At 50.3% G+C, this 23386-nt stretch overlaps 1 protein-coding gene across 4 annotated transcripts in view; it reads left to right on the top strand.

Moving 5' to 3' along the window:
* Positions 1–22944, top strand: part of abhd16a (abhydrolase domain containing 16A, phospholipase) — a 42634-nt gene extending 19690 nt beyond the window's left edge. For all 4 annotated transcript variants that reach the window (XM_067973945.1, XM_067973944.1, XM_067973943.1 and 1 more), the window contains 15 exons: positions 6–79; positions 1153–1278; positions 1923–2037; positions 4651–4752; positions 6384–6447; positions 7039–7088; positions 8612–8735; positions 9393–9497; positions 10416–10479; positions 11728–11784; positions 14637–14699; positions 16195–16271; positions 17908–18006; positions 20101–20147; positions 22075–22944. In XM_067973945.1, the coding sequence (XP_067830046.1) occupies positions 6–79; positions 1153–1278; positions 1923–2037; positions 4651–4752; positions 6384–6447; positions 7039–7088; positions 8612–8735; positions 9393–9497; positions 10416–10479; positions 11728–11784; positions 14637–14699; positions 16195–16271; positions 17908–18006; positions 20101–20147; positions 22075–22158 (1251 nt within the window). In that variant the 3' untranslated portion in view covers positions 22159–22944. The remainder of the gene's footprint in view (positions 1–5; positions 80–1152; positions 1279–1922; positions 2038–4650; positions 4753–6383; positions 6448–7038; positions 7089–8611; positions 8736–9392; positions 9498–10415; positions 10480–11727; positions 11785–14636; positions 14700–16194; positions 16272–17907; positions 18007–20100; positions 20148–22074) is intronic.
* The last annotated feature ends 442 nt before the right edge of the window (positions 22945–23386 follow it).

The following is a 23386-nucleotide window of genomic DNA, read 5'->3' as shown; positions in this document are numbered from 1 at the left end:
TGCAGAGAAAGTTGGCTTCTTACAGCTTTGATTTTGGTCATTGGCCTGAAGACTTCAGATGGAATGAGGTCAGCAGCCAGTAAGTGAAAGAAAGACTTGCATTTATATAGCGCCTTTCACAACCTCAGGGCGTCCCAAAGCGCTTTACAGCCAATGAAGTACTTTCGAAGTGTAGTCACTGTTGTAATGTAGGAAACGCGGCAGCCAATTTGCACACAGCAAGATCCCACAAACAGCTTTGGGGTAATGACCAGATGATCTGCTTTTGTGATGTCGGTTGAGGGATAAATATTGGCCCAGGACACCTGGGAGAACTCCCCTGCTGTTCGAAATAGTGGCTGTGAGATCTTTTACATCCACCTGAGGGGGCAGACGGGGCCTCGGTTTAACATCTCATCTGAAAGTGTTGGCACCTCCAAAAGTGCAACTTTACAAATGTGCTGGAATTGCCTTTTCAGTGGGTCGGTTGGTAAACGCTCTGATCTAGGCTACAATTGGGCCTCTTTGCCCCTGGGTTAGGGGGTGGGGCAAATCAGCCAAGGTTCCTGCTCCTGATTGCTGGAGAGTGCATGTTGGTTAAACGTCAGGATGAGGACGGGATTGGGTTCAGCTGTAATGTTGGCCCTCTTTTGAGGGCAGGTTACACAGACTAGGCTTGTATTCCCTTGAATATAGGGCTGATCTAATCGAGATGTTTAAGATGATTGAAGGATTTGATGTGGTAGATAGAGAGAAACTATTTCCTCTGGTGGGGGAGTCCAGAACAAGAGGGAAATAACCTTAAAATTAGAGCTAGGCCGTTCAGGGGTGATGTCAGGAAGTAGTTTTTCACACAAAGGGTAGTGGAAATCTGGAACTCTTTTTTTTCCCCTCCCCCCCCCCCCCCCCCCCCCCCCCCCCCACCAAAACGCTGTTGAGGCTGGGGGTCCATTGAAATTTTCAAAACTGAGTTTGATAAATTTTTGTTGGGCAAGGGTATTAAGGGTTACGGAACCAAGATGGAGTTAAGATACAGATCAGCCATGATCTAATTGAATGGTGGAACGGGCCGGAGGGGCTGAATGGCCTCCTCCTGTTTCTCTACGTATTCGGTAACCTGCAGACGATTGTATTTTTGACGCCCTCTGACTTCTGCCATTCTTCGCATTCCAGGAAGGATCATGGATTGACAAAGATGACCAAGGTTGGAGTTCCCCTACTGAAACCAGAGCACAAGCACAGAGGGTCGATGGACAGCTTCTTCGGACAGTTTATGAGATTCCCTTTCCAGATTATCAGGTGAGCTCGTCTATGTGCAATGGGGGTGTTTTTTCCACGTAGATTACATTGAATTTTTACAGCACAGAAACAGGCCATTCGGCCCAACTGGTCCGTGCCGGTGTTTATGCTCCACACGAGCCTCCCCTCACCCCACTTCATCTAACCCTAGTAATGTATGTAAACCACCTGCAGTAATACCTCAGCTTCATTAGAAGTAAAAAAAAAAGCCGAAAGCTGGGCTGACTAAAGTTGTCAAACTTTGCTCACAGGCCGCAAGAGTGTTTCAAAGTCCAGTTTAGTAAAAGGTCCCAAGGAGCTTCACGAGTGATTGGCAAACAAAATTTGACACCGCACCACATAAGAGATATTAGCACAGGAGCTTTTGATCAAAGGAGCATCTTAAAGGAGGGGAGATAGAGGCGGAGAGGTTTAGGGAGGGAATTCGAGAGCTTGGGGGCCCAGGCAACTGAAGGCACAGCCGCCAATGATGAGGTGAAGAAATGGTTTTGTTTTAGTTTCAAATGCAAGTGTTTGTCTACCTTTTTTTTTTAAACCCTTCCTTGTCTGTTCTGACCAGGGTGATTAGTAACCTCCGACTAATCTTCCGGTCAGGTCCGTCCTCCAGTAACAGCTGGTTAACCAAGCGCCTGTTTGTTTTGCAGCTATTTCATCGCCAACTCCTTTGGCCGGCGGATGCTGTACCCTGGCTCAGTGTCTCTGCTACAGAAAGCCATCATGCCCATGCTGCTGCAGGGACAGGCACGCCTGATGGAGGAGGTACGATCGATCACTCCGGAGCTGGAATCCGCCCGCACGCTGCCCGGACAGTGTAAAGATTGGGTGGGGGCGGGGGTACGGTCGTGTAGCGGTTATGTTACTGGACTAGGAATCTGAGCTCAGTGAGTAGCACTCTCTCTCTCTCTCTCTCTCTCTCTCTCTTGCCTCCTGGGTCAGAAGGTCCTGGGTTCGAGTCCCACTCCAGAGACTTGAGCACGTAATCCAGGCTGACGATCCCAGCGCTGCACAGTCGGAGGTGCCGTCTTTCGGATGGGACGTTAAACCGAGGGCCCCGTCCGCCCCCTCGGGTGTACGTAAAAGATCCGACGGTCACTATTTCGAAGAAGAGCCGGTGTCCTGGCCAATATTTATCCCTCAACCAATCTCGCTGAAAAACAGAAACAGATTATCTGGTCATTATCACATTGCTGTTTGTGGGACCTTGCTGGGCGCAAATTGGCTGCTGCGTTTCCTACATTACAACAAGCCTTTCCACCATCTACAAGGCACAAGTCAGGAGTGTGATAGAATACTCTCCACTTGCTTGGATGAGTGCAGCTCCGACAACACGCAAGAAGCTCAACACCATCCAGGACAAAGCAGCCCGCTTGATTGGCACCCCATCCACCACCCTAAACGTTCACACCCTTCACCACCGGCGCACAGTGGCTGCAGTGTGTACCATCCACAGGATGCACTGCAGCAACTCGCCAAGGATTCTTCGACAGCACCTCCCAAACCCGCGACCTCTACCATCTAGATGGACAAGAGCAGCAGGCACATGGGAACAACACCACCTGCACGTTCCCCTCCAAGTCACACACCATCCCGACTTGGAAATATATCGCCGTTCCTTCATCGTCGCTGGGTCAAAATCCTGGAACTCCCTTCCTAACAGCACTGTGGGAGAACCGTCACCACACGGACTGCAGCGGTTCAAGAAGGCGGCTCACCACCACCTTCTCAAGGGCAATTCGGGATGGGCAATAAATGCCGGCGACGCCCACATCCCATGAACGAATTAAAAAAAAACACTTCAGAAGTACTTCATTGTCTGCAAAGTGCTTTGGGACATCCTAAGGTGGTGAAGGACACTGTATAAATGCGCTCTTTTGCCCTTCATGGTCGAATAAGCTAAACTCACTGTTTCGTGTTGCACGTGACAAACGGCTGCTTGGATGTTGCTGCCAGCACTCCGGACAATAACCCCAGTAAACATCGACGTTCTGGAGGGAGTATCGGGGCAATGTCCTGCAGTGCTTGGATGGTGACCCCCCAATCAGATGAAAACTTGCCTCCATTTACTAATATTTCCACCTACCTTCCAGACTGAGCAATTTAACTCCCTCTCCTGGTTACTGGTTACCGCTCAGCTCCCCAGTGTAACGACGGACTGTGTTGTACCTCCCTTGGCTCCTCTGAAACTCCCTGAAAACACCTGACTGCATTTCTTAAAACAAAAGCAAAATACTGCGGAGGCTGGAAACCTGAAATAAAAACAGAAAATGCCTGGAAACACCCAGCAGGTCAGGTCAGGGCAGCATGTGTGGAGAGAGAGAGAGAGAGAGAAACAGAGTTAACGTTTCAGGTCGCTGACCTCTCGACAGAACTGGAAGAAGTTAAGAGAATTTAACAGTTTATAAGCAAGTACCGAGGAAGGGGAGGAAAGAACAAAAGGGGAAGTCTGTGATCGGGTGGAGGGCAGGAGTGATTAAATGACAAAAAAAGATGTTGGTGCAAGGCAAAGAGGGCGGTAATGGGACATATTCAGAAACAAAAGCTGGGACCAGAGGAGTCGTAGATGGCAACAGCAGAACCACAGAATGACTGCTTTTCTTTTTGATTTTGCTCTTTCCCCCCTCTTCCGAAAGCATTGACTTAATGCGGAGGACATCAAGAGGAGTAGTGAATAAAGTCACAGCCTGGATTTTATCTCCTGCGTCACTGCACCCCCCCCCCCCAACACCTGCTAAACTGAAGGAAGAGATGCAGTGAGACAAATGCCACCGTATTTTAAAACAAAAACGATCATTTGGGGAGGGTGGAACGCAGGTTGCTCCTGATGCATCGTAAATGTCTAGGCCTTGGAGAGGGTGCTGAAGAGATTTACTAGAATGGCACCAGGGATGAGGGACTTCAGTTATGTGGAACGACTGGAGAAGCTGGGATTGTTCTCCTTAGAACAGAGAAGGTTAAGGGGATATTTGACAGAGGTGTTCAATTTTATGAAGGGTTTTGATAGAATAAATAAGGAGAAACTGTTTCCACTGGCAGAAGGGTCGGTAACCAGAGGACGCAGATATAAGGTAATTGGTAAAAGATCCAGAGGGAATATGAGAATTGTTTTTACTCTGAGTTGTTATGATCTGGAATGGACTTTCTGGAAAGGTGGTGGAAGCAGATTCAATAGTAACTTTCAAAAGGGATTTGGATAAATACTTGTTGGGAAAAATTTGCAGGGCCATGGGGAAAGAGCAGGGGAGAGTGGAACTAATCGGATACCTCTTTCAAAGAGCCGGCACAGGCACGATGGGCTGATGGGCTGAAAGGCCTCCTCTGCGCTGTATGATTCTATGATAAAGATGATACGCCTTTTCTCGTTCTCTTTCTCAGCACCAGGGTAAGCGAGCGAAGCTGATTGCCTGCGATGGGAACCAGATCGACACAGTGTTTGTGGACCGGAGGGCAGCGGAGAGCGAGCGTGGCAAGAAGCTGGTAAGTGACCGTGGGCAGGAGTCATCACCCGGGTGGGACAAGGGCCGGTTTGCCTAACTTGACTTTCTGGGACCCCCTTATTTAATGTGCAGCACTCAAATCCCATTTCTTAAAAAAAAAAGTACTTGAGGTGCAACAAGCCCATTTAACAAACAAAAAAGCTTCTTCCTCCCTCTCCGCCTTGATGTCTCCCCCTGCGTCATGTCCCTTTATCAACCAACCTGCTGCTGGTCTCCTGCCCATGGCATTCTATAGCCAACCAGTAGAGGGGAGCACAGCCAGCCCTGGAGTGGGGCTCGAACCCACGACCTTCTGACTCTGAGGCAAGAGCGTTACCCATTGAGCCACGGGCTGACACTTCAAATTGAGACTGCGTATATGAGCATGTAGGACAGAAATGCCCCACAGCTGTCCCACAAACAGGCGGGGGAGATCAGTGGCAGCCCAGAGACACTTGGGGAGCTGCTTTCTCAGGGCTCCCAGAGGAAAGCTGTTAATAAAGCATACGGAATCTTTGGCTATATAAATAGAGTACAAAAGCAAGGAAGTTATGCTGAACCTTTATAAAACACTGGTTAGGCTTCAGCTGGAGTATTGTGTCCAATTCTGGGCACCACACTTCAGGAAGAACCCTAACCCTAGAGAGGGTGCAGAGGAGATTTACTAGAATGGTTCCAGGGTTGCGGGACTTCAATTATGTGGAGAAACTGGGGCTTTTCTCCTTTGAGCAGGGAAGGTTCAGGGGAGATTTAATAGAGGCGTTCAAAATTATGAGGGGTTTTGATAGAGGAAATAGGGAGCTTCATCAGTGGTAGGAGGGTTGGTAACCAGACGACACAGATTTAAAATAATTTGCAAAAAAGCCAGTGGTGAGATGAGGATTTTTTTTTTTGTGCTCAGCGAGTTGTTCTGATCTGGAATGCACTGCCTGAAAGGGAGATGGAAGCAGATTTAATAGTAACTTTCAAAAGGGAATTGGATAAATACTTGAAAAGGAATAATTTGTAGGGCTACGGGGAAAGAGCAGTGGGAAATGGGACTAATTGGATAGTTTTTTCAAAGAGCCGGCACAGGCACGATGGGCCAAATGGCGACTTCCTGTGCTGTAAGTTTCTATATTCACTTCCTCCACCAAGGGCGCACTGTGGCTGCAGTGTGTACCATCCACAGGATGCACTGCAGCAACTCGCCAAGGCTTCGACAGCACCTCCCAAACCCGCGACCTTCACCTCCCAGAAGGACAAGAGCAGCAGGCACATGGGAACACCACCACCTGCACGTTCCCCTCCAAGTCACACACCATCCCGACTTGGAAATATATCGCAGTTCCTTGATCGTCGCTGGGTCAAAATCCTGGAACTCCCTTCCTAACAGCACTGTGGGAGAACCTTCACCACACGGACTGCGGCGGTTCAAGAAGGCGGCTCACCACCACCTTCTCGAGGGCAATTAGGGATGGGCAATAAATGCCGGCCTGGCCAGCGACGCCCACATCCCATGAACAAATTTTTTTTAAAAAGGAGGGGGAGATTGACAGTCAGGCAGTCGTGCTGTGTTAATGAATTGCATTAGACTACAGAGGGCGTCTCTGTCTGCCCCACAGTAACTGCCTTGTTTCTTTTCAATGACAGGTGATCTGCTGTGAGGGGAATGCCGGCTTCTACGAGGTTGGGTGCGTCTCCACCCCACTGGAAGGTATGGCACGTTTTAAACAAAGTCCTTGAAGCATCTTGCATGAAACCAATTTGGGGCAGACTCGATGCAGTTCCTAGTGGGCGCAAAACTACTGCACCCCTAAATTTCCCCACGCACTTAAAAGGCCAATAGGCGATTTGGAAAATGTCATGCCAGCACATTAGGTTGAGGCTGGGCACATTGTCGGGGAAGAGCCGAGAAAGTTTCATGCGGAACCGTGCTGTGCCTGCTCTCCTTCAAATAGTGGCCGTGAGATCTGACTGGGCCTTAGTTTAATGTCTCATCCAAAAGACGGCACCTCCGAATTGTTAGTCTAGATTGTTATGATAATTGTTATGATGTGGAATGCGCTGCCTGGAAGGGTGGTGGAAGTAGATTCAATAGCAACTTTCGAAAGGAAATTGGATAAATACTTTGAAAAGGACAAACTTGCAGGGCTAATGGGAAAAGAGCAGGGGGAGTGGGACTAATTGGGTAGCTCTTTCAAAGAGCCGGCACAGGCACGATGGGCCAAATGGCCGCCTCCTGTGCTGTAGGATATTATGATTCTAATCTGAGTGAATAACATCGCCTGTTTTTTGTCCTTTGCAGCTGGGTATTCGGTTCTCGGATGGAACCACCCGGGTTTTGCAGGGAGCACGGTGAGTAGGTTCACGGAGGGGCTGAGTCTGATGGCGATGAGCGAGGAATGCTCCAGGACAGCATCAGTGATTTTTAAAATACTTCCCACTCCTGTGACCCATCATTGCATGACATATGAACCCCCAGCTACCCCTGTGAGGAATTTTGCCTGTTCAATGTTCAAGCAGTGGGCACCCCATTGTGAGGGGCATTTCCTAATCAAGCTGTCGTGCAAAAAGAGGTTCTAACCTCATCGTTCCAGCCTAGTTATGAACCAACAGTCCTCAAGGTGAAAGGACAGTGTCTGACCCCCTGTACCACCCAGTCCCAGAGGGGGAAAGGACAGTGTCTGACCCCCTGTACCACCCAGTCCCAGAGGGGGAAAGGACAGTGTCTGACCCCCTGTACCACCCAGTCCCAGAGGGGGAAAGGACAGTGTCTGACCCACTGTACCACCCAGTCCCAGAGGGGGAAAGGACAGTGTCTGACCCACTGTACCACCCAGTCCCAGAGGGGGAAAGGACAGTGTCTGACCCACTGTACCACCCAGTCCCAGAGGGGGAAAGGACAGTGTCTGACCCACTCGGTTAATCCCGGGGATGAGGGGGCGGACATATGAGGAGAGGTTGAGTAGATTGGGACTCTACTCATTGGAGTTCAGAAGAATGAGAGGCGATCTTATTGAAACATATAAGATTGTGAAGGGTCTTGATCGGGTGGATGCAGTAAGGATGTTCCCAAAGATGGGTGAAACTAGAACTAGGGGGCATAATCTTAGAATAAGGGGCTGCTCTTTCAAAACTGAGATGAGGAGAAACTTCTTCACTCAGAGGGTGGTAGGTCTGTGGAATTTGCTGCCCCAGGAAGCTGTGGAAGCTACATCATTAGATAAATTTAAAACAGAAATAGACAGTTTCCTAGAAGTAAAGGGAATTAGGGGTTATGGGGAGCGGGCAGGAAATTGGACATGAAGCTGAGTTCGGATCGGTCAATGCCCTGTGGGTGGCGGAGAGGGCCCAGGGGCTATGTGGCCGGGTCCTGCTCCGACTTCTTGTGTTCTTTAGATTTGTGGTTGGGATCAAATCAGCCATGATCTTATTGAATGGCGGAGCAGGCTCGAGGGGCCGATTGGCCTACTCCTGCTCCAATTTCTTATGTTCTTATGTACCACCCAGTCCCCGAGGGGGAAAGGACAGTGTCTGACCCACTGTACCACCCAGTCCCCGAGGGGGAAAGGACAGTGTCTGACCCACTGTACCACCCAGTCCCAGAGGGGGAAAGGACAGTGTCTCGCAAGCCCCTGGAGAAATAATCTGTAATGAAGTTGTACTAGCTTGGATACAGTCAGCCAGATCTTACTTTGATGAAGTGTTAATGGTACAGTAAGATGGAGAGGCTGTCCCCATCGCCAGGCATGTGTGCTCACTCCGATCAGTCGTTAATTCCAGAAGCTGCAGTTGGGAGACGCGAGTGAAGTTTTATTCAAACCGTGGTCTTTGGGCTCCTGCCTGTGTTTTGACTCCTGCCTGTGTTTTGACTGTAGGGGGTTCCTTTCCCTCAGAACGAGGCCAACGCCATGGATGTGGTGGTACAGTACGCCATCCATCGCCTTAACTTCCGGATTGAGGACATCATCGTCTACGCTTGGTCCATTGGCGGATTCACAGGTAACTCCCACCACCAGCGCTGACCCCCCTGACCTTTCCTCTCCTTCCTGCTCCTGATCACCATCCAGCGACCTCGGTCGGCAAATGCTCCAGTCTCGAGTAGCCCGCTGGACGCTCTGGGGCAGATCTTCCTGCTCCTGCGCCTGGGGCGATTTAATTACCCGGTCACTGCCGGTACAGGAAAATTGGGCGGGGAGGAGTGCACTACCAGAGTCTGCCCTGTCGGGTGGACGTAAAAGTTCCCGTGGACGTAAAAGTTCCCATGGACACTATTGGAAGAAGAGCAGGGGGAATTCTCCCCAGTGTCCTGGCCCAAAATTTATCCCTTAACCAACATCACTAAAAAAACAGATTATCTGGTCATTATCACATTGCTGTTTGTGGGATCTTGCTGTGTGCAGATTGGCTGCCAGGTTTCCTACATTACAACAGTGACTACACTTCAAAAGTACTTCATTGGTTGTAAAGCGCTTTGTGACGTCCTGAGGTCGTGAAAGGCGCTATATAAATGCAAATTTTTCTTTCTTTCTTTCAATTCTTTCTCTTGCGCTCTCCCCATTCCCCCACGCAGCAGGGAGCCAGGCACAGAGGGGAGAAAACTGGAACAGGTTGTTTACTAAATGTAGACTTTGAATTGCTTTTACATTTATTTTCCAGCTACCTGGGGAACGATGACCTACCCAGAGATTAGCGCCCTGGTCTTGGATGCTTCTTTTGATGACCTTGTACCCCTTGCCCTGAAGGTCATGCCGGAGAGCTGCAGTAAGTGACCTTTAACCTTCTCCGGGCAGATTGAAAGACCAGGATGAGAATTGGCGTTGACGCATGGGGTGTCAATGTAGGTCAGCAAGTGCTGGAGAAATGGGCAAACAGGACAGGAACGTGTGCAGCAGAGTTTTGGACAAGTTGGAGTTTATGGAGGGTGGAGGATAGGATGTCAGCCAGCAGAATGTTGACCTAATTAAATCTAGAAACATCAAAAGGGACCTGTTTTTTTTTCAAAAAATTCATTCTCGAGATGTGGGCGTCGCTGGCAAGGCCGGCATTTATTGCCCATCCCTAATTGCCCTTGAGAAGGTGGTGGTGAGCCGCCTCCTTGAACCGCTGCAGTCCGTGTGGTGAAGGTTCTCCCACAGTGCTGTTAGGGAGGGAGTTCCAGGATTTTGTCCCAGTGACGATAAAGGAACGGCGATATATTTCCATGGTCAGGATGATGTGTGACTTGGAGGGGAACTTGGAGGTGGTGTTGTTCCCATGCACTTGCTGCCCTTGTCCTTCTAGATGGTAGAGGTCGCAGGTTTGGGAGGTGCTGTCAAAGAAGCCTTGGCGAGTTGCTGTACTGCATCCTGTAGATGGTACACACTGCAGGCACGTGCGCCGGTGGTGAAGGGAGTGAATGTTTAGGGTGGTGGATGGGGTGCCGATCAGGCCGATGGGCTTTGTCCTGGATGGTGTCGAGCTTCTTGAATGTTGTTGGAGCTGCACTCATCCAGGCAAGTGGAGAGTATTCTATCACACTCCTGACTTCTGCCTTGTAGGTGGAGAGGCTTTGGGGAGTTAATATATAACATGTCATCCACCTGTTGCATTGTCGACTGGAACTCCTGTTGTGCTTTCCAATGCTGGCATTAGGCTCTGGATGATCGTCTCTAACTCTCTGTAACACTGTGTCGTCGGCAGGAGGTCTCGTCACCCGGACAGTTCGCGATTACCTGAACCTCAACAACGCGGAGCAGCTGTGCAAGTGAGTCAGTTTCTTGTCAAAGATCCCGCCGGCCGTTCCCCGGGCGGACCCTGCGGCCGGCTCGCGGTGCGTTCCCCGGGCGGACCCTGCGGCCGGCTCGCGGTGCGTTCCCCGGGCGGACCCTGCGGCCGGCTCGCGGTGCGTTCCCCGGGCGGACCCTGCGGCCGGCTCGCGGTGCGTTCCCCGGGCGGACCCTGCGGCCGGCTCGCGGTGCGTTCCCCGGGCGGACCCTGCGGCCGGCTCGCGGTGCGTTCCCCGGGCGGACCCTGCGGCCGGCTCGCGGTGCGTTCCCCGGGCGGACCCTGCGGCCGGCTCGCGGTGCGTTCCCCGGGCGGACCCTGCGGCCGGCTCGCGGTGCGTTCCCCGGGCGGACCCTGCGGCCGGCTCGCGGTGCGTTCCCCGGGCGGACCCTGCGGCCGGCTCGCGGTGCGTTCCCCGGGCGGACCCTGCGGCCGGCTCGCGGTGCGTTCCCCGGGATTATCCAGGGCCTTTAGCTTCCCTCTTCGCTAGCACGTGGGGGTGAGCGATAGTGCAGTGCAAAGTCGGAGGAGTATCAGCTACCTCAGCTGCGGCTATTGTTTAGACTGCTGCGACCAACCATCGGGGCATTAAAAAAATGGTGCATTTAATTTTCTTTGAACACTGTTGTTTATTAGTTTTAGGTCTCTGCGCTCCTCCAATTCTAGCCTCTTGCTCATCCCCGATTTTAATCGCTCCACCATTGGCGGCCGTGCCTTCAGCTGCCTGGGCCCTTCCCTCCTTAAACCTCTCCGTCTCTCTCCCCTCCATTAAGACGCTCCTTAAAACCTACCTTTTTGACAAAGCTTTTGGTCACCTGTCTTACTCCTTATGTGGCTTGGTGTTAAATTTAGTCTTTTTAAGGAGCTTTGTTAAAGGAGGAGGGAGAGAGGATTCCAGAGCGTAGGGCCTAGGCAGCTGAAGGCACAGCCGCCACTGGTGGGGCGATGGCAGTCGGGGGACGAGCAAGAGACCAGAATTGGCGGTGCGCAGAGATCTCGGAGGGTCGTGGGGCTGGAGGAGGTTACAGAGATAGGGAGGGGGCGAGGGCCCGCGGAGCGATTTGAACACACGGATGAGAATTTTAAACTCGAGGCGTTGCCAGGTCAGGTGGTATTAACGAAACTCTTGTCATTTACATCTGTGTGTGAACCGTGAATCATTTAAAATGAGGTGGCTGAACTGCCCAATCGCCCGAGGCTTCTCACGAGCTGGGTTGTTTTTTTTTAGGTACCAAGGACCCGTGTTACTGATCAGGCGAACGAAGGACGAGATCATTACCACCACGTATGTAGTGCGCGCTGTCAGGATTAGCCGCACAGTATCTGCCGTCTGTGAGGGCCCTTTAATTTCCCCGCCCCCCCCCCCCCACCCACCCAAAGCTTCGTGCTGGGCACGTTTCTTGCCCATCAGCGGCACAGAACTGATTTTCCCGGGCAGTGGTAGCATCACCGACTCTCTTGGACCCCGCGGTCTAGAGGCCGGTCGGTGGAGCCTTTGTAAACTCTTCCCCAGTTCCACCCCGACTGTCTGCGCTTCACGAGAGAACTCCTGACGCAACAGAAAGAACAAACTTGCATTTATATATGGCACTTTTCACGACCTCAGGACATCCCAAAGCTCTTTGCAGCCAATGAAGTACTTTTTTTTTTTTGAAGTGTAGCCGCTGTTGTAATGTGGGAAACGCAGCAGCCAATTTGTGCACAGCAAGATCCCACAAACAGCAATGTAATAATGACTAGATAATTTTTTTTAGTGATGTTGGTCGAGGGATAAATATTGGGCCAGGGCACCAGGGAGAACTCCCCTGCTCTTTTTCAAAATAGTGGCTGTGGGATCTTTTACACCCACCCGAGAAGGCACATGGGGCCTCAGTTTATCGTCTCATCTGGAAGACACCGGGAGAGGCGGACACTCAGTGAGGGGAGTAAAGAAGGGAGGCGGAATGCATAAGAAGAGTTTGAGGTGAAGTGGTTTGGAATTAGTTCCAGAGAGCGGAAGCCTAACGGTTAGCATGTAAGGGAGCGGGAGACGTCTGGTAATCTGGAGATGGAGGAACAGCAGGTTCAGGCAGCAGATGTCACTGGGAATTTCCTAACCGTGTTGGGCTAAGGCCCTGGAGCCAAGGTCTCTTTCTTGCATTCACTGCCAATCTGACCAGGCTGTTAAAACCCACACTATGGGGGCAATTCTAACCTAACCCGCCCATCGTGAGCTGACTGGATCGGGTGCAACGCTGGTTTTACACTGTCGCACGTGCCCAGCCCGTTCCATGGTGCAGTGTTGTCTCCCAGCAGAAGTGGGTGACTGCAAATGAATCGGGCACATTGCATAGCAGAGATGAAAGACTTCAGTAGTGTGGAGAGACTGGAGAAGCTGGGATTGTTCTCCTTAGAGCAGAGAGGGTTATGGGGAGATTTGATAGAAGTGTTCAAAATCATGAAGGGTTTTGATAGAGTAAATAAGGAGAAACTGTTTCCACTGGCAGGAGGGTCGGTGACCAGAGGACACAGATTTAAGATAATTGGCAAAAGAGCCAGAGGGGGATATAAGGAGACCTTTCTTTGTTGTGATCTGGAATGTGTTGCCTGTAAAGGTGGTGGAAGCAGATTCAATAGTAACTTTCAAAAGAGAATTGGATAAGTACTTGAGGGGGAGAAAGTAGCAGGGCTATGGGGAAAGGGCAGGGGGTGTGGGACTAATTGGAAAGCTCTTTCAGAGAGCCGGCCCAGGCACGAATGGCCTCCTCCTGTGCTGTACGATTCTGTGACCTGTGCAGAGTTATCAGGTTCAGCTCAGCGCAGTCTGGAGAGTTCGGTCGCCACCTGGTGGTGTGTGTGAGGATCTGCGACATTGGGTTATTGAGTGAGCTGAGAGGGTGAGTGAGGGAGGGAGGTTTATCAGTGAGCAGCCAAACCTCGAAACTCCAACAACTAGTCTGAATGTGAAGTTCTGGAATCGGTAAGAACAGGGGAATCCTAGCAAGGAAGAAAGTGACTGGGGATAGCTTAGTGCAGTCGAATGGGTTCCACAATCCAGTCAAGCAGCTCCCGATGACTTCCCTCAACTATCGAAGTGAAGCTTGCAGAATTTGTACAGCCCCAGGTCATGTTAGAGTCAGCAATCCACGCCAAACAACAACAGCGGCTTGCATTTGAAGTAAAACGTCCCAAGGCGTTTCACAGGAGCGTAATCGGACAAAATTTGACAGCGAGCCACGTAAGGAGATATTAGGAGAGGGGCTTGGTCAAAGAGGTAGGTTTTGAGGAGCGTCTTAAAGGAGGAGAGAGAGGTTTAGGGAGGGAATTCGTGTTTAGGGCTGAAGGCACGGCTGCCGGTGCTGAGGTGATTTATATTTACATCCCCCCCCCCCACCCCTGGCCCATTGATGACTGGGATGTGGTAAAATGGACATTGACAGCCCCTCCAGTGTTTCAATCAAGTGACCATTCTTCATGTGTGTAGCTGAACAGTGAATGTCACACAGCAATCCTTAGAGGGAGCGTGGCTGATTTTTCACCCCCCACCCTCCCTAAGCTCGGAGTTATAGAGGCCAATTATAGTGCTCGATCTGCTGCCCAGGCCGAGAGTGGGGGGGGAATGAGGAGAAATTCTTTTAAGCAGCGAGTTGTTATGATCTGGAATGTGCTGCCTGAAAGGGCGGTGGAAGCAGAATCAATAGTAACTTTCAACAGGGAATTGGATAAATACTTAAAAAGGAAAAAATTTGCAGGGCTATGGGGGAAAGAGCAGGGTGGGGGGGGGGGGGAGGGGGGGAAAGAGTGGGACCAATTGGATAGCTCTTTCAAAGAGCCGGCACAGGCACGATGGGCCGAATGGCCTCCTTCTGTGCTGTACCAATATAGAGTGGAACGAAGAATAAATGTAGCCTGGGAGAAACGTTAGTCAGACACCGTGAAGCAGTCTTGGCAACAGTGGGAGTCAGGAGATTTTGGCAGGTTGTCTGCAGGAACTTTTATCTCTCAATTCTCCGGCCTCAGTGCATTGATAGATTCAGCCTGCGGCACTGCCATTGGATGCTGCAGTTTGCGTTTTCCTGGCCTCTTCCATGCGAAAGCCTTTTGCTCTTATCTTCGTGTTACTGACCAGCTGTGTTTTATTTTCCCCCGCTCTCTCAGGGTTCCAGAAGATATCATGTCAAACCGCGGCAATGATCTCCTCCTAAAGCTCCTCCAGTTCAGGTAACTGTTGACCCATTTCTTTCTCTTTCCTCCCACCCCTGAAGGCCCAGTCCTGCGCTGGCGTATTTTTCCGGGCTGTTTGAATGTGGGGGGTCGTCTCACCCGAGCCTGATACCAGACTGGCCCAATAGGACTTGAACGCACTCCCCTGCAGGGGTCACAGGGTAGCAATCTGGCTGACCTTCCCCTAACCCCCCCCGCTCCCCCTCCTCTACCCCTCGCTCCCGCTCCCCCTCCCCTCCATAAGCCCTAGCTGCAGTCACCAGCAGCCTCATTTGGCCTGTATGTCTGTTACATGCTAACTTTACCAGATAAGCCATTGGGCGAGCTCATTAATCACTTCTCTTTCCACCCCCCCTCCCCCAATTTTATCTCCATGAAAATTACATAGAGTCTACAGCACAGAAACAGGTCATTCGGCCCAACTGGTCTATGCCGGTATTTATGCTCCACACGAGCCTCCTCCTGCCTTCATCTCACCCTATCAGCATACCCTTCTATTCCTTTCTCCCTCCTGTGTTTATCCAGCTTCCCCTTAAATGCATTTGCTCCTAATGTTAACATGTTTCCATTTTTGAGACTGAGCTGGATTTGTTGGGCACCCACTTGTAAAACTTGATTATAAACCTGGTTTGTGAGAAGAACTTGTATTGAGAACCGCAAAAGAAGGTCCTCCTGAATTTCCCCATTGGATTTATAAATCCTGGTTTGTATTTTATTTAGACATTTTTTTTACAAATGTGGTTCACGACAGAGTAAATATTTCTCTTCTCCAATTGTTCACTACCCTGAGTGCAAGTTTTTAAAAAAAAATGCAGCGCTTGTTTTAAGTCCAGCGCAAATCTCTCTTCCATCTGCACCAGGAGCCTCGTGGCTGCATTGCTGGAGTTCCTGGCTGCATTGCTGGGGGCAGCGGGTTCTCTGAACGCCTCCGCCAAGCATGCCAGAAAATAGATTGCGTCCTCTTTGCTGCTGTCCACGTAATGTATTAATTTTGCTCTGTGAGTCACGAGTTCCCTATCTGGGCAGCGCCGCCCTGTGGTTGCAGTTGCACTCCGCTACCACTAGATGGAGCTCCAGGAGCTACACTGATCCCCACACCGATACCTACAGCATCACCGATGCACACCAAAGGAAATTTGCTTTGTCCTGCCTTTCCGTGGGCAAAGCCTACAGGAGATCCGCGAATATGTTAACGATCACTTGCCTTTTTATCTTTTGTTCACGTCATGACGTTGTAATGTGGGACAGTGAGTTATCGTTCCCCTGTAATGGGGTTTCAGTGCAGGTTAGTGAGTAATGATTCCCATGTAATGGGGGTCTTGTGTGGATCGGTTGAGTGACTGTCTCACTCTAATGGGGGTGTAATGTGCGCCGGTGAGTGACGAGCATCTGTGATGGAGGTTAGTGGACAAGACCACCCGAAACTCGAGTGACTCACTGCAATAACCTTCACACGCTGACCCAGTTTAACCCTTTGTACTTTCGTTGCCAGGTACCCCAAGGTGATGGCGGAGGAGGGAATCCGAGTGGTCCGAGAATGGCTGAGCGCTTCAAACCCCCTCCAGGAAAGTAAGCTGTGCTCACGCTATTACCTGTAGTGATTTATATCCGAGAGTTTAACCTGATGTCCACCCTCCAGTTGGGAGAATGGAGCTTTTCTTTTTTGGTTAGGACGCCTGTTGATGAGACCCGACTGTGTCAAAAATCAAGTCATTTTTCTCTAGTTTTAGTTCGGTAGATAAGGATTTAAGGTAATCGGCCAAAAGAACCAGAGGACGAGATGGGGGGGGGAAAAAATAATGCACGAGTTGTTATGATCTGGAATGTGCTGAAAAGGTGGTAGAAACAGATTCAATAGTAACTTTCAATAGGGAATTGGATAAATACATGAAGGGAAAAAATTTGCAGGGCTATGGGGGAAAGAGCAGGGGGAGCGTGGGACTAATTGGATAGCTCCTTCAAAGAGCCGGCACGGGCACGATGGGCCAAATGGCCGCATTCTGCGCTGCATCATTCTATAAAGAGATAGGAGTAGGCCATTCGGCCCCTCGAGCCTGCTCCGCCAGCTAATGAGATCATGGCTGATCTGATTTTTACCTCGACTCCACTTTCCTGCCTTTCCACATATCCTTTGACTCCTTTGCTGATCACTAGGATTCTATAAGGGCAGACAAGACCCAGAAGGGCAACACCGATGGGCGTTATCTCAGCTTAAAGGAGCACCGCTGTACGGCTCCATCTCGGTGGGGGATGAGGCATTGGTTCCCCTCACACCACTGTGTTGCCAATAAGGCAGTACGGTGAGTAGGACAAGATGCCTGTTTGTGAGAGTAGAGAGATTTGGAGGCCTTGTTGTTGTCCAAGCTCCTTTTATGCATCTCAGGGCGGCCAGCTCGGAAATACATTGGTGACTGGCTGGCAGCAAGCTGTACATGACCTGGAGCTTCTCATGCCTGCCCAGTACAAATGGAAGAGAGAGAGGATGCACAAGGACCCTGATTATAGCACACGGCTGTTGCCAGAGACTGAGAGCAACATCTTGATCCAGTTGTGCCCAAGAGAAGGAGGAGCCCAGCTAATTGTTTTTTTAAACTGCCCCCCCCCGCCCCTGCTCGGGTGCTGAGGCAAACTGTATCGCCCTTATCCCAACCCGACTGCAATCAGCAATGTTAGCTGAGTATCAGCTAAGCTATTAACCTGAGTCAGAAGGTCGTGGGTTCAAGCCCTACTCCAGAGACCTGAGCACAAAATCTAGGCTGACGCTCCCAGTGTCAGTACTGAGGGAATGCTGCACTGTCGGAGGTGTTGTCCTTCGGATGAGACGTTAAACCGAGGCCTCGTCCGCCCCCTCAGCTGGGCGCAAAAGATCCCACGGCCGCTATTTCAAAGAAGAGCAGGGGGAGTTCTCCCCGGTGTCCTGGGCCAATATTTATCCCTCAACCGACATCACTAAAAAACAGATTATCTGGTCATTATCACATTGCTGTTTGTGGGAGCTTGCTGTGCTCAAATTGGCTGCTGAGTTTCCTACGTTACAGCAGTGATTATGCTTCAGAAATAGTTAATTGGCTGTAAAACGCTTTGGGACATCCTGAGGTTGTGAAAGGCGTTATAGAAATGCACGTTCTTTCTTTCAAAAGACTGGGGGGTCAAGCGAGGGGTCTCTAAAGATTAGCTTTCGATTTCATTCGTTTTTTGTTGGTAGCCTCTCTCTACAGCCAGTATGAGGTGGATGATGACTGGTGCACCTCAGTCTTGCAGTCCTACAAGTCGGAGCACGGCGACACGTTCCCCTGGACTGTAGGTGAGTGCGATGTTTTAATTAATTACATTGAATGTACAGCACAGAAACAGGCCGTTCTGCCCAACAGGTCAATGCCGGTGTTTATACTCCACACGAGCCTTCTCTCACCCTATCAGCATATCCTTCTATTCCTTTCTCCCTCATGTACTTATCTAGCTTCCCCTTAAATGAATCTACGCTATTCGCCTCAACTACTTCTTGTGGTAGTGAGTTCCACATTCTAACCACTCTCTGGGTTTCTCCTGAGTTCCCTATTGGATTTATTAGTGACTATTTTATATTTATGACCTCTCGTTCTGGACTCCCCTTCAAGTGGAATCATTTTCTCTACGTCTACCCTATCAAGCCCTTTCATAATCGTAAAGACCTCTATCAGGTCACCCCTCAGTCTTTTTTCTAGAGAAAAGAGCCCCAGTCTTTCCTGATAGTTATATAGACTCAGTTCTGGCATTATCCTTGAGAATCTTTTTTGCACCTTCCTCAATGCCTCTATACAGGGGCTGCCCTCTCCTATCCAGTCCTAAACTGAGGTGGGGTATTTAAATGCAGGAATTGGGCTTTTGCTGTCAAAATTACTGTCTGAAAAGCATGGTACCAGAACTGAGGATATACTTATCAGGAAAGGCTAAACAGCCGAGAACAGAGAAGGCTGAGGGGTGACCTGATAAAGGTCGTTAAGATAATGAAAAGGGTTTCATAGGGTTGACGTAGAGAAGATGTTTCCACTTGTGGGGGAGTCCAAAATTAGGGGTCATAAATATAAAATAATCTCTAATAAATCCAATAGGGACTTACATAGGAACAGGAGTAGGCCATTCAGCCCCTCGTGCCTGCTCTGCCATTTGATAAGATCATGGCTGATCTGTGATCCTACTCCACATACCTGCCTTTGGCCCATATCCCTTAATACCTTTGGTTGCCAAAAAGCTATCTATCTCACATTTAAATTTAGCAATTGAGCTAGTATCATTTGCCGTTTGCGGAAGAGAGTTCCAAACTTCTACAACCCTTTGTGTGTAGAAATGTTCTCTAATCTCAATCCTGAAAGGTCTGGCTCTAATTTTTAGACTGTGCCCCCTACTCCTAGAATCCCTAACCAGTGGAAATAGTTTCTCTCTATCCACCCTCTCCGTTCCCCTTAATATCTTATAAACTTCGATCAGATCACCCCTTAACCTTCTAAACTCTAGAGAATACAACCCCAATTTGTGTAATCTCTCGTAACTTAATCCTTGAAGTCCGGGTATCATTCTAGTAAACCTACGCTGCACTCCCTCCAAGGCCAATATGTCCTTCCGAAGGTGCGGTGCCCAGAACTGCTCACAGTTCTCCAGGTGCGGTCTAACCAGGGTTTTGTATAGCTGCAGCATAACTCCTGCCCCCTTGTACTCTAGTCCTCTAGATATAAAGGCCAGCATTCCATTAGCCTTATTGATTATTTTCTGCACCTGTTCATGCGGGAGAAACTTCTTTACCCAGAGAGTGGTGAGAATGTGGAACTTGCTACCACAGGGAGTAGTTGAGGTGAATAGCATAGATGTCTTTAAGGGAAGGTAGATAAATACATGAGGGAGAAAGGAATAGAAGGATTTGCTGATAAGGATACATGAAGAGGGGGTGGGAGGAGGTTCATGTGGAGCATAAACGCCAGCACAGACGTGTTGAGCGGAATGGCCTGAGACTCAATGTAACTCGATGTAAAATTGGCCTGAATCGACATTTCGCTAGGATGCACCCGGAGTGTTTAGCCAGTGCACCTGCTCCAAAGCTTCTCTTCAGCTTCGAGCCGCATCAACATTGTCGTGTTTTCAAAAAATGATTTTTTTTCTTTAAAAAAGCTGGCAATCGGTGTCAAAAAGCTTAGTTTTTGGTAAGGCTGCTGAACCCAGGAGCGCGGAGGCCAATCGAAGTGTCCGACTGCTGTCCTGTGTGAAGTCGGCTGACTTGACACAGACTCGGGGATGGATCGTAAAGGTGTTGCTGGTCTGTGTGACTCAGTACAGCTGCGTTGTTTTACTCAGTGGGCTGCTGGGGAACCCGCGGTCATTTTATTCTGCGTCAGTCTCACTATCTTTTAACGCCTTTTTTTTTTAGGGGAAGACATGACGTTAGAAGGGAGAAGGCAGCTGGCAATATTCCTAGTAAGTGCCTGTGCATCAGAGCTGAGTATACCCAGTATCTGATATATTACTGTTCATTATATTACCTGCATCAGCTTTCTAAAAGGGGTGATCTAATTAAGGTGTTTGAGATGATTAAAGGATTCGTGTGTGCGACTCGGCGGGGAACTTGGAGGTGGTGTTGTTCCCGTGTGCCTGCCCTTGTCCTTCTAGGTGGTAGAGATCGCGGGTTTGGGAGGTGCTGTCGTAGAAACCTTGGCGAGTAGATGGTACACACTGCAGCCACTGTGTGCCGGTGGTGAAGGGAGTGAATGTTTAGGGTGGTGGATGGGGTGCCAATCAAGCGGACTGCTTTGTCCTGGATGGTGTCGAGCTTCTTGTGTTGTTGGAGCTGCACTCATCCAAGTAAGTGGAGAATATTCCATCACACTCCTGACTTGTGCTTTGTAGATGGTGGAAAGGCTTTGGGGAGTCAGGTGGTGAGTCACTCGCCGCAGAATACCCAGCCTCTGACTTGCTTTTGTAGCCACAGTATTTATGTGGCTGGTCCAGTTAAGTTTCTGGTCAATGGTGACCCCCAGGATGTTGATGGTGGGGATTTGGCGATGGTAATGCCGTTGAATGTCAAGGGGATTAGACTCTCTCTTGTTGGAGATGGTCATTGCCTGGCACTTGTCTGGCGCGAATGTTACTCGCCACTTATCAGTCCAAGCCTGGATGTTGTCCAGGTCTTGCTGCTTGCGGGCTCGGACTGCTTCATTATCTGAGGGGTTGTGAATGGAACTGAACACTGTGCAATCATCAGCAAACATCCCCATTTCTGACCTTATGATGGAGGGAAGGTCATTGATGAAGCAGCTGAAGTTGGTTGGGCCTAGGACACTTCTTCACACAAAGGGTAGTTGAAATCTGGAACTCTTTCCACCAAAAAGCTGTTGAGGCCCGGGGTCAATTGAAAATTTCAAAACATGGGATTGGTAGATTTTTGTTAGGCAAAGGGTATTGAGGGTTACGGAACCAAGGCGGATAAATGAAGTTAAGATACAAATCATCCATGATCTAATTGAATGGCGGAACAGGCTCAAGGGACTGAATGGCCTCCTCCTGTTCCTATGCATGGTCTCGGCTGCCTGACCCCGAGGGCCTTGTAGCTGCTGATGTTTCCCTCCCTGTGCAAGAATTTCTGAACTTAGACACAGTTGTCACAGGGAATTGAGTAGCCGATGCTCAACACTTCCGTGCTGTGCCCACTTAAACTATGGAAAACACTCAGCAGCTCAATGGTGGATTCTGCCCTTCCAGACTTGGGCTGAAGGGCACATTTTACATAAAATCTACAGCACAGAAACAGGCCATTCGGCCCAACTGGTCTGTGCTCCACACAAGCCTCCTCCCTCCCTACTTCATCTCACCCTACCAACATATCCTTCTATTCCTTTCTCACTGATGTGTTTATCCAGCTTCCCCTTAAATGCATCTATACTATTCACCTCAACTATTCCTTGTTGTAGCGAGTTCCACATTCTCGCCACTCTCTGGGTAAAGAAGTTTCTCCTGAATTCCCTATTGGATTTATTAGTGATTATCTTTTATTTATGCCCCCCCCACCCCTGCCCAGTTTTGGTGTCTCTTTTTTTTCCCCTCACTCATGCAAGTGGAAACATCTTCTCTATATCTACCCTATCAAACCATTTCATAATTTTAAAGACCCCTCAGTCTTTTTCTTCCACAGAAAAGAGCTCCAGCCTGTTCCAGTCTTTTCTGATAGTCGTACCCTCTAAGACTTTGAGCTGTGTAATGGGGTGAGGGACCCGGTGTTTGGGAAGAGGGGAGGGGCCAGGTTAGCAGCTTAAAAATTACAACCGTGCTCTTGATCCTAGAGCAATGCCACGGGGGGGGGGGGGGGCGTCGGCCAGTATGTTAACGTCTGCTCGTTTCCGTGTTCCAGGCACACAAGCACATGAAGAATTTTGATGCCACCCACTGCACACCGTTACCGTCGTTCGAGTTCACGCTGCCCTGGTCCTTGTAGTGGGACGGGACGGGATGTGACGGCCGAGCGCGAGCGACGCAAAAGGAACTGCGGCCCAATCCCCGGCATCTCGACCCGCGGAGGCTTCGCTGCTGCTAACGGCTCTCGGCCGGCTGGCATCCGACTCCGACCAGAACGGGTTTGACCGTCCTGAGTGTTTTCTGTTAACCCTTTGAGGAACCGAGGGGACTGTTTCGAGTGCTCGACGATCGATCTGACGTCCTAATGAATTTTTTAAAAAGTACAAGTCTGAAGCGAGGTCTGAGTGGCCGGAAGGCCCCTGTCTGGGTCCGTCTCTCTTTTTCCCCCCCCCCTCCCACCCTCCCACCCCACTCCTCCTGTAGGCGCTGACTCCTGCCAGGTTATGGTTCTCTTGATCCCCGTCCAGTACCTCGCCCAGGTGGCCGCTCTGCCCGTCTGAGCTGAAATGGCGACCGTGGCCATGCTACTCGACCGTGGGGGGCTGTCACAGCAGAGCATGACCTCGCCCCATGTTTACACGCTCGCACTTTACAGCAGGGGAACCCTGATCATGCTCCCTTTTCCACCCCCCAATCCGCCCCCGGCACTCTTTTCCCCCCCCCCCCTCCCCGAAGGACGAGGTCACCTGTATCTCTCCCACTGCCGTTTTCACCTGAGATCCGCACAGCTGCGGAGGAGTTGAACCCGACGCTCTCCTGTGACAGTACCTCGTCGGACACTGCGTTTATCGTCTCCGCATGGTTGGGGGAGGGTGGCGTGCCCTTGATGACTTAAACTGCCTCCCCCCCCCCCCCCCCCCCCCCCCCAAATCTTCAAACAACGTGGGGGAGGGGGAGGGAGTCGTCCGACAGTTTATTTATTGTCACAATGTTCAGTGTGGGCGACGAGGGTTGGCTCGTTCCCAAGCCTTCGCATCGCTGTGTCACGCGTTTGAGCGCAGTGAAGGAAACGGTTTGTGAACCTGGATGAAGGGCTCTGGGTGCCCATTGAAATCAGCCTGTTGGCCCAGCTGTAAATGTGTTGGCTTTTCCTCGTGCTTGCTCCAGATCGGTTTGGTCAGCGGTAGAACCTGGACCATCTTAAAATAGTATGCCTCAAAAAGCACGTCCATAGTTCCGCAGCCCCCTGCCCTTCTCCGCTCTTTCTTCCCTCCACCCCCCCCCCCAACGCCCCGGCCCCTCTGGTCAGAAGCTCCTTATTTTGCTGAGTTGTCCTAAAACGTACACAATTTGATCTTGGGCCTTCC

Source organism: Heptranchias perlo, chromosome 39 (genome assembly GCF_035084215.1).
Source record: "Heptranchias perlo isolate sHepPer1 chromosome 39, sHepPer1.hap1, whole genome shotgun sequence".
Classification (NCBI taxonomy): domain Eukaryota; kingdom Metazoa; phylum Chordata; class Chondrichthyes; order Hexanchiformes; family Hexanchidae; genus Heptranchias; species Heptranchias perlo.
The sequence above is the reverse complement of the archived record's forward strand: the minus strand, read 5'-3'. Positions and strand labels throughout refer to the sequence as shown.